Here is a 10281-nt window from a genome sequence, read left to right as displayed (position 1 = left end):
AGTGCTGCCTTTAATGATTTTTCAGGCCTATAATGTTCACCAGTTGGGAGAAAAAAAAAAAATCCAGAAGGGCTGGTGGGCCAGCCTCCAGCAATGCTCAAAAAGGCAGGCAGATCCTGACTCAGCAAATGGGAAAAGAAAACATATTTGGTTTTAAAATGGTCCCATCTCCAAGCAGTATTGGGGGCATTAAATCAAGTTCTGAATTGGTACTAAGCAACTGGACCTAAGCATTGGTACTAGCAAATTAATTTCTTTAAAACAGAGGTTATAAAGATAAAATCTCCAATGCTACAATATTCTTGAACTACAGGTATAAAATAGCACCTTAACAAACTGACATTTAAGGCCATTAACTATTAACCACCATGAATATGAGACCTACTTTCCATTTATTTGTGATCTTGTAAAAATCAATTTTCTCTAAACAAGTGGAATTTGTTACTCTACTATTATCTTTAGAATCACTGTAATCAAAATCTTATCTAATGGGCTGGGGATAAGGCACAGTTGGTAGAGTGCTTGCCCAGCATGCACAAGGCCATGGGTTCAATCCCTAGCACCACAAACAAAACAAAACAAAAAAACCTTATCTGAAAATGGTAATACAAAAAAGAACTTCAAGGTCTTAAAATATCAAGCAAATTATAATAACTGACATTAACAAACAAGGAACTGGGCACAGTGGGGACTAGGGCCTGAGGTCCTAGTGACCTGGGAGGCTGAGGTAGGAGGATGCAAGTTGTAGGTCAGCTTCAGCAACTTAGTCAGGTCTTGTCTCAAAATTTTTAAAAATTATAATATTAAAAAGGGTTGGGAATGTGGCTCAATCCCCAGTACCAAAAAACAAAAGAAATGGGCCGGAATGTAGCCTAGAGGTAGGGTACTTGCCTTGCAAGTGGGAGCCCCTGGGTTTAATCTTTACATCGAAAATCAGCAACACGTCACTGAAGGCTTGGCCCACTTTGTCATTCTTTTATTTGGCTCCTGGCCTCTTCCTTGGGACTATGGCTTTGAAAGCCTGTGTGTATGAGAATCATCTGGAAAGTAATTGAGCAAACACAAACCTAGGATTCTTGTGTGTGTGTGTGTGTGTGTGTATGTATGTTGCTGGGGATTGAACCCACTGCTCTGTGCATGAGAGGCAAGCGCTCTACCAACTTAACTATATCCCCTGCCCCAAATGCAGAATTCTTTTTTGGGGGGTACTGGGAATTGAATTCAGGGGTGCTTAACCACTGAGCCCACTTTTTTACATTTTATTTAGAGACAGAGTCTTGCTGAGTTGCTTAGGACCTCAATAAATTGCTGAAGTTGGCTTTGAACTTGTGATCCTCCTGAGCCACTGGGATTACATGCGTGCACACCATACCTGGCAAACCCAGGATTCTTTACATAGTAAAGACCTGACTCTCAATTTTTACAAAGTTCTCCAGCTGTGGTTTACAAATCTGGTCATTCAGAATTACCTGGGAAGCTTTGACAAGAACAATGTATTCCCAGGCTGCACCCCTGGAAGTTTGATTTACTAGATTTGAGACTGGGATCCCTAAAATCTTAAAACTTTAAGAAATTTTAAAAAAAGTTTCCCAGGTAGTTCTGATGAGCCAGACTTAGGACATTTATTTAAGGTCTACCAAAGAACTTAGGCCCATAAATTCACTACGAATATGCATAACCTTGGGTAGGTTGTAAATCACCATCCTAGGAAGAATTTAACAAATTAAACCATCTAGAAGTGATTCGGCACTAAAAACGCTGCCCAATTTAGCACTTAAATTACCTAATGATTTTCTGTCTATCCACTCTCCACCCCCAGGCCAAGGCCTGTACATAATATTTGTTTCCTATGGCTGTGCTAGCCACCCACACTATTCCTAAAGTTGCTGCAGTGGATTCTGTTCTGTTAATCTCACCCCTTTTTTCTTCCATTCAGGTGCCCCAAAGCTTTGAGGAACAAGGCCCCTTGAGTATTATCAAGCCAACTGATAATACAGCATCATGTCTCAGAACATCAACCCAGAAAACCCAGAAAATCCTAATGTGGATTAATTTCTTTGTGGAAAGGAATGCTCTCATTACACAAGACAGGTAATTTAAAAGCTTGACTATTTTTGAAGCTGAGAGAAAATTAATCATGACTAGAAGTTTCAAAAATAGAGTAACTACAGTTCACCATCAGTAGCCCCCAATCCATAGATGTTCAGCCCCCATCTTCTACATCCCAGAATCAGAAGTTTAAATTCCATGTTCAAGACAGAAAGAATCTGAAAGCAATTGGCCTGTGAGGAATTTAGGAAAAGACAATTGATCTCATTTTCCTCTCAATCATATATCAAGTGGTAAAATAAGGTCAAAAGTAGATGACAATTATTTTTTTATTTTCTGGTACTGGAAATTGAACCTAGGAGCACTCTACTTCTGAGATACATCCCCAGTTCTATTTATTTATCTATTTTGCAGTACTAGGTATGAACCTAAGGGTGCTCTACCACTGAGCTATACCCCAGCCCTCCAGCCCTTCTTATTTTTTATTTTGAGACAGGGTCTCACTAAGTTACCCAGGCTGGCCTCAAACACTTTCTTTTCATTTTTTTCTTTCCTTCCTTTTTTTTTGTCCCCCGCCTGTACTGTGATTTGAACCCAGGGCCTTGTGCTAGGTAAGTGCTCTAACCACCGAAATACATCCCCAGTTTTTTTATTTTTTTATTTTGAGACAGGGTCTCACTAAATTGCTGAGGTTGGCATCAAACTTGTGATCGTCCTGCCTCAGCCTCCCGAGTCTCTAGAGTTTCAGGTGTGCACCACCACACCTGGCAGAGAATTTTGACTTTGAAAACACAGATGCTGATTTCTAATTCTTCCCACAAAGTTCCAGATCATAAATTGAGGGATGAGGTGATCATTCTTTCACAGAAGACACTGACTGGGCCACATGAGCTGGCAGCAAGTCAGAGCCAATATCCAGGAGGTGCCGAAATACACATGGGTCCCAGGGGTCTTTTTAAGCCACAATGGCCCTTCTTACTGGATAGCTGGCAGGAGACAGTTTGAATATTAATGAAATTGCTGGGTGGGCCCAATGGGAGTAGATGGAAAGGCCTTCTAGAACTGGGATAGAAACAAGTCAAATTGTACTAGCAGCAGGCCCAGCTGGAAGAGGACTTGGTTTGTAGATTGATGTAGTTCCCTTGGGTGGACAAAGACATACTGTCTTCTCTGGAATTGCTCATCATCTTTTCAATGAGGACTCTACAAATAAAGAAATGAAAAATCCTGAGCAAATGGATGGAGCAAAAAGAGATACAGCAGGCAGATTCATAAGCAGATGACATTCTATAAAGCTATAGGTTTAAAAGCTCTTGGTCCCCAGTCATTATGGGAAAGAAGACAGTATTCCCGATGTTCAGGAGCTGGCATTCCAGTGGTTCAGTCTGTTCTGGTTTGCTCAGAAGCAAGAAAAGATGGTACCCAGGGCAACGGTACACGATGGATAAATCTTTGTGCCTGTCCCCAGGTCAGCATGAACTACTCACCTCATGGCTTCATTAATATTTTTGTTCTCCTTGACTGATGTTTCTGTCCAACCTGTGAAACCATTCTCTTTACTGAACCGGTCAATCTGGTCCCGGCTTACTGCCCAAGGGGACAGATCACACTGACAAAGAAAAATACATAAAATGCAACACCATAAACTTCCTAGGAAGAGGAACATGTCTCAGATACCTGTAGGCTTAAAACAATTCTCTACCACTGGCTAAGAACATCAGTATCTAAACTCTACAGTCAACATTCTTCCCAAAGAAAGTCACATTCTCTGTGGGGGGAAGAAAGGGGGAATGGGAATGGGAAAGACAGTAGAATGAATGGGACATAACTTTCCAGTGTTCATATATGAATTCGTGACCAGTGCAACTCCACATCACGTACAACCACAAGAATGGGAAGTTATACTCCATGTATGTACAATATGTCAAAATATATTCTACTATTATGTACAACTAAAAAGAACAAATAAAATTTTAAAAAGGTGAGTTAAATGGGAAAATAAATAAATAAATAAATACATGCATACATACACTGGACCAGAAATACATGTAAAACAGCTGTAGTTTAATTGCTAAAATGTGGAAACAACCAAGTAGTTGATGTATACTACAATGGATAAATTTTCTTTTTATTTGTTCTAATTAGTTACCTATGATAGTAGAATGCCTTTTGGCATATCATAAATAATTGGAGTAAAACTTCTCATTCTTCTGGTTGTACATGATGTAGCGTTACACAGGTCATGTAATCATATTTGCATATAGAGTACTAATGTCTGATTCATTCTGCTATCAAAGAACACATAAATTTTCATTAATATAATGAAATGTTATAGAGCAATGAAAATGTGCAAAACCTTCATATTTTAGCTGTAGATGGACACAATACCTTTTTTAAAAAAATATTTATTTTTTAGTTATAGTTGGGCACAATACCTTTATTTCAATAAAAAAAAAACTTTTGCTGCATGAAACAATATGGGTGAATCTTACAAATGTGACATTGAGCAAAAGAGGAGACACAGCAAACTGTAAGCCATATTATTCCTTCTGTGTAAGGTTCAAAGAGGCAAAATCAACGTATTACCTTAGTAATTAGGATGAGGTCACCTTTGACGAAAGGGAGAATAGTGGTTAGGAAAGATCACCAGGAAGTTTCCTGGGTTATTTTCATATTTTATTTATTACTTCAAATGCAGATGAATAGACATATTCATCAAATGTCTACATTTCAATTTGTTTAACTTTTTATAAATTATAAAATCTAATATTTTTTTTAACAAAAAAAAAAAAAGAAAGAAAGAAAGTTACATTCTCTACACCTCTTCAAAGGAAGTAGAGAAGATCTTGCCAACTCGAAAACGGGAAACAGAGGCTCACTATCACAGGGCATTTTTAGATCCACTTTCTGACCACAGAGGCCAGGGGTCATTTTTTTAGATCGGCCATGTACCTTGTTGGCCAACAGCAGACAGGGCAGAGGTTCCCCATTGGGCAGTGTTATCTTGCTGTCCAGGTCCTGTTTCCACCTCTGGCTGTTGCTGAAGGTAGTGGCGTTGGTAACATCAAACATAACAACACAGGCAGAGGCATCTCGATAGTATAGTCGTGTCATGGATGTGAAACGCTCCTGCCCTGGGGAGAAGAGAAGTTCTTGAGAAGGTGACCCTGAAAACCACTTTCAGTGTCCTCTGATACCCTGCCTGTCCTTCCTTCACTGTGGGCCAGAGCAGTTTGCATATAGGTGGTAGAGGACTCCTGGTTTTCTATCTTGGATTTTCTAATCTTATTAAGCCCAATTATCTCCAGGCAGATTCTGCACTCTGATTGCTCTAAGTCCAAATCCCTGCCCTGCCATTTGTTATCTATGTGACTTTGAGCAAATCAGACTCAGTGCTTCAGACTTCTCATCTGTAAAGTGAAGATAAAAGCTTTTATGATAGGACTGTTAGAATTAATGAATCAGTAAATTTGAAATACTCAGAAGAATGGTAGCACATAATACAGATTCACTATTATTACTGTCTATTTTCTGGGGATCTTGTTTCTATGGTCAGCTGAAAACCTACAAAAAGCACCCACCTTCTGCTACGGAAGCATCTACCTAGGGTCTGGACAATCCACCACCTCACAAACCCTTCCACACAGATTGCTTTTCATTTATTCAGGACAAAACATCTAAAAAACATCTGCAAAAGCTCTATCTCCTCATTCCATGTATTCTCAAAGCAGCTCAATCATTCCAGCTTCAGAAGAAAAAAAATTCTGATTTTTACTGCTTTTTTTCTGAGATCTTGTTGCTTAAACCAATATTTCTTCCCTTGTTCCTCTCTGGCCTTCCCAGTTTACCTGCAATATCCCACAGCTGGAGCCGTACCATCTCGGTGTCAGACCACTGGAGAACCTTCAGAGCAAAATCCACTGAAAAGATAAGTTTATTATACTTAATAAAATTTACCTTTAAAAAAAAAATCCAGGGATAGATAGGCCAGGCACAGTGAGTGATGCACACCTGTAATCCTAGTGACTTGGGAAGCTGAGGCAGGAGGATCACAAGTTCAAGGATAGCCTCCGCAACTTAGTAAGGCCCTAAGCAATTTAGGGGGATCCTGTCTCAAAATTAAAAAAAAAGAAAAACAAAGGGCTATAAATGTGGCTCAGTGGTTAAGTACCCCTTGGTATAACCCCTAGTACAGAAAAAAAAAAAAAACTCATATGCAGTTACAACTAAAGGGACATGCAACTCTAATCCCATTTATGTATGTGTAAGCCTTCAATGGGCTGAGATGAGCCTGCACTTGTACATTAAGTGTGGGACAGATAATTCATATTCTCTAAAGAGATCTCCAGCTCTTCCTCTCCTGTCAATTTATTTGCTACTACTTGTCTCCAAGGCTGAGGTCAGGTAGTGACAGTGATTATGAATTCAAGTATTCTCAAATTAAACAGTTTCAGGAGATTTAGGGGATTTTCTCAGGGAGGAGTGTTGGCGGGGGGAATGGAGGAAATGAGATGAACACGGTCCCATTTCTACTATCCACATTCAATTTCACTGTTGGTTTCTAATCAAATTGTATTATGAAAAAACCACCCCGGGGAATTCTACATCCATAAGGCTGTAGGACTCCAGGCGAGAACATGATATATGAAGAAGGTCCCCAAGGATTCCTAAGAAGAGGGCACCAAATAGATGATGCTTAAGAGTTATGCTGACAGGGCTCAGGTTGTAGCTCCATGCTGAAACACTTGCCTAGCATGTGTGAGGTACTGGGTTCGATCCTCAGCACCAAATAAAAATAAATAAATAAAATAAAGTACTGTGTCCAACTGCAACTAAAAATATTAAAAAAAAAAGTTATGCCGAAACCTACCAAATCTGGAGATACTGAGACTCTGAGAATTAAGGATGAACAAGTATGGGGTAGGGGAAGCTTTTTTTTCCCTTCATATTTTAGCTGTAGATGGACACAATACCTTTTTTAAAAAAATACTTATTTTTTAGTTGTAGTTGGGCACAATACCTTTATTTCACTTATTTATTTTTATGTGGTGCTGAGGATCGAACTCGGGGTCTCGAACATGCAAGGCGAGCACTTTGTTGTTCATCCACAACCCCAGCCCTGGACACAATACCTTTATTTTATTTGTTTATTTTGATGTAGTGCTGGAGATCAAACCCAATGCCTCACACATGTGCTCTACCACTGAGCCACAACCTTGGCCTCAGGGGGAAGTTTTTAATAAGGAAATAGAATAATTCCTGAGGTTGGCAAATATATTCTTCCACATCTGTGACAGAATTAAAAGCCAGATCCAATTATATTATTTACTAAGAGAAAACTAGAACAATTCATAAAAATGAATAAGCAGAACATTTTAACCCAAATCTATGAAATAAGGTCCCTCATGTTTTTTAGGAGTAAGGGGACAGAGTGGTAAGGAAATAGTCTGAAACTTAAACAATTCTGCTGGAGATATGTATACACACGCGCGCGCGCACACACACACACACACACACACATATATATATATATATATTTCTTTTTGGATTGGGTTTTTGCTAAATTTGCCCAAGCTAGCATTGAACTTGTCATCCTTCAGACTCAGCCTCCTGAGTATCTGGGATTACAGGCATGTGCCCAGCTGCTGGATTTTCTTAAGGAGGATATTTTAATTGCAAACTAGATGGTTATTAATTAAAAAGAAAAAAAATTCACATGAACACCAGGACACATTTTCAAAATTTACATTAGCACAAATTTTTTTCCTCAACAAAGTTCTTGTATGTGTTACTGGGGATTGAACCCAAGGCCTTGCACATGCTAGGCAAGTGCTCTACCACTGAGCTACATCTTCAGTCCAAAAAAATTACTTTAAGAGATAAGTTTTTGAGTTACTCTTTTCCATCACCAGCTCTTCTTAAATATCTTCTAATGAACAAAAAGACATGTCTACCTCTAGAAAAAAAACAAATTGCTCAGCTGATTCCAAAAGGCCACAAGAAAGAAAGAAATGAATTAACTCTTTAGTGTTCCTCCTCTTCCCCAGTTTGAGAGGAAAAGGAGTGGGAATATAGGTCAGAGAACTGGTATATTTTACATTCTTTGGAGAATTTCTCACATTCTTTGAAGAATCCCTAGGTTACCTTCATTCAAGCGATCAATGGACAGAAGGCAGAGTTTATTAGCTGGGATGGGCATTTGACAGTGTGGCAGAGGGCGGAGGCTCGTTTGTGTCCCCACTGCTGGCCCCAACCTTGGGTCCTTCAGACCAGTTGGCCCCCTAAGTTCCCTTGTCTCGGCCATGTTAAATCCTCTACTCCTTCTTCAACAGCTGTCTGTAACCTCCCGTGAGAAGCTGGGCAAAGCCCCCGCTGGCACCTAACCGACCCTACAGAGGGTCTCAGCTGCCTCTGCTCTTCAGAGATTGGCCCTGGACTGCTTGAACGCTGCGGGAGTTCGCAGTTGGTCATTGGTAAACAGCAATTGCTCACTTGGACTCTCCCTTCCCCATTTTTCATCTTTACACCTTTGCCCTCTTTCCAGGCAGTCGATTCCGACTGGGAAAACCTGGCTGGGGAGACCCAAGAGAGGCATGCAAACCAAACTTCACTCCCTCGAGGATCCCAGACACCTACTTCCTGACCCCAACAAGGATCCACCGGCACCACTCACCCGACGTGGTCCCCATTTCGGGTTCCAGTTGGGCCCCGGGTCCTGCCCGCCCCTCCCCCTGGAGACGTCTCACCTCCCACGGTGGATTTGTAGTGTTTGCTGAAGCTGTCCTGGGAATATCGCTGGACCAGCGACGTCTTGCCCACTGCGGCGTCCCCCACCACCAGCACTTTGAACAGGTGATCTCGGCTGCCCATGGCCAGCAGGGCGTGCGTTTTCGGGAAGCGGGAAATCGCCTATTTTAATCCGTTTGGCTTTGAGCCCGCTTCAAACTAAAGTGAGGCATTCTCAGACCCCAGTCCTTTTAAGCTGCTCTGACGAGAAAGCAGAAAAGGAAACTTTGTGCTAAACCTAAGTGCGCTTCCTCCCCGTGTGCGGCCGCAGCCTGGGTGGGGCGCAGGGCGCCAGCTCCAGCTCCGCGGTTTGCACCTTCTCACCAGCCCGACCCGGCTGCCGAGAAATCGGACCGGCACCACCGAGCCAAACCCACCCGGATTTCCCCCGGAAGGTTCCAGCCAGTGCCGGGACGCGGGCTAGCTTATTATACGGCTAGGAACATACGATGGGTGGCCTCCCCTCACTGAACACAACAAATTACAAACTAGGCGCAGCCCACACCTAGATACCCCAGACCCGGTCCTGCCCCGGCCGCGAGGTGCCTATGGCTTTCCTACGTAAGGGTCACGTGCGGGCCTGCCCAGAGCACTACATTTCCCACTACACTTCGCGGAGAAGAGACCTAGCCGAACGCGGAGACTTGATGCCAGGCCTCCGGGGAAATGTAGTTTCTTCACTATTTTTGTTTAGGGAAAACCACTAAATTCGAAGGCTCTCAAAACTCCTTCAACCTTCAGGAATCCTGTTTCAAAACAATTATAGGTCAGTAAAGATCCCTTCAGAGATTTATTTGACACGACCTCACCTATCTAAATCTAAATCCAGATGTTTCCCTCATATTTTTAAACATTTTATGGAGTTAAGATTAAAATTTATTCCATTAATAAAAGCCCAAATTGATACTGGGGTTGGAGGCACACACCTGTAATAATGGCTATTTGGGAGGTGGAAGCAGGAGGATCGCAAGTTTGAGATCAGCCTCTGGAACTTAGCGAGACCCTGTCTCAAAAAATTTAAAAAGGCTGGGAATGGGGCTGGGGATGTAGCTCAGTGGCAGAGTGTTTGCCTAGCATGTCTGAGGCACTGGGTTTGATCCTCAGCACCACATAAAAATAAACAAATGAAATAAAGGCATTCTATCTACAACTACAAAGAAAAAAAAAAAAAAGCTGGGAATGTAGCTCAGTGGTAGAGCGCCTCTGGATTCAACCCCCAGTACCGCAACAAACAGAAGACACCCAAGCATCATCCATCCTGCTCCAAAAGAAGTTCATTTCTTGTTCCTTCGAATAGAAAGACAAGTCTAGAACCTTGTGAACGTGGTCTCATATTTTCCGTATGACACTACGCCAGGCAAATGCAGGAAAACTTGACCCATGAGACTAACCATTAGAAAAACTCATGCTAAAAGTTACAACACTTAATAACTAGCCATAGCAATA

The 10281-nt window shown here is 41.5% G+C and overlaps 1 protein-coding gene across 3 annotated transcripts; it reads right to left on the bottom strand.

Moving 5' to 3' along the window:
- Positions 1–373: 373 nt before the first annotated feature.
- Rab29 (RAB29, member RAS oncogene family) lies at positions 374–9416 on the bottom strand. 3 transcript variants are annotated; one of them, XM_015483762.2, is made up of 5 exons: positions 8796–9416; positions 5898–5969; positions 5002–5183; positions 3537–3658; positions 374–3252 (listed from the first exon to the last, which is right to left on the bottom strand). In XM_015483762.2, the coding sequence occupies exons 1-5, from the start codon at positions 8917–8919 to the stop codon at positions 3138–3140; spliced, it is 615 nt and encodes a 204-aa protein (XP_015339248.1). In that variant the 5' UTR covers positions 8920–9416; the 3' UTR covers positions 374–3137. The 3 variants fall into 3 exon arrangements, with proteins under 3 accessions (XP_015339248.1, XP_048665495.1, XP_015339249.1); XM_048809538.1 differs by having other exon boundaries at positions 5002–5178; positions 8796–8814; XM_015483763.2 differs by lacking the exon at positions 8796–9416 and adding an exon at positions 8723–8747.
- Positions 9417–10281: the final 865 nt, after the last annotated feature.

The sequence above is a fragment of the Marmota marmota genome, unplaced genomic scaffold, assembly GCF_001458135.2.
Source record: "Marmota marmota marmota unplaced genomic scaffold, marMar, whole genome shotgun sequence".
Lineage (NCBI taxonomy): Eukaryota > Metazoa > Chordata > Mammalia > Rodentia > Sciuridae > Marmota > Marmota marmota.
Note: the sequence above shows the minus strand (reverse complement) of the source record. Positions and strands in the feature narration are given on the sequence as shown.

Bases quoted from the DNA above. Each gene is read 5' to 3' on its own strand.
- Rab29 (XM_015483762.2), bottom strand. From the start codon at position 8,919: ATGGGCAGCCGAGATCACCTGTTCAAAGTGCTGGTGGTGGGGGACGCC. The intron at 3,659-5,001 runs GTACATGGCCGA...TTTCTTTGTCAG, and splicing joins GTCTGCTGTTGGCCAACAAG to TGTGATCTGTCCCCTTGGGC. The intron at 3,253-3,536 runs GTGAGTAGTTCA...CTTTATTTGTAG, and splicing joins AATATTAATGAAGCCATGAG to AGTCCTCATTGAAAAGATGA.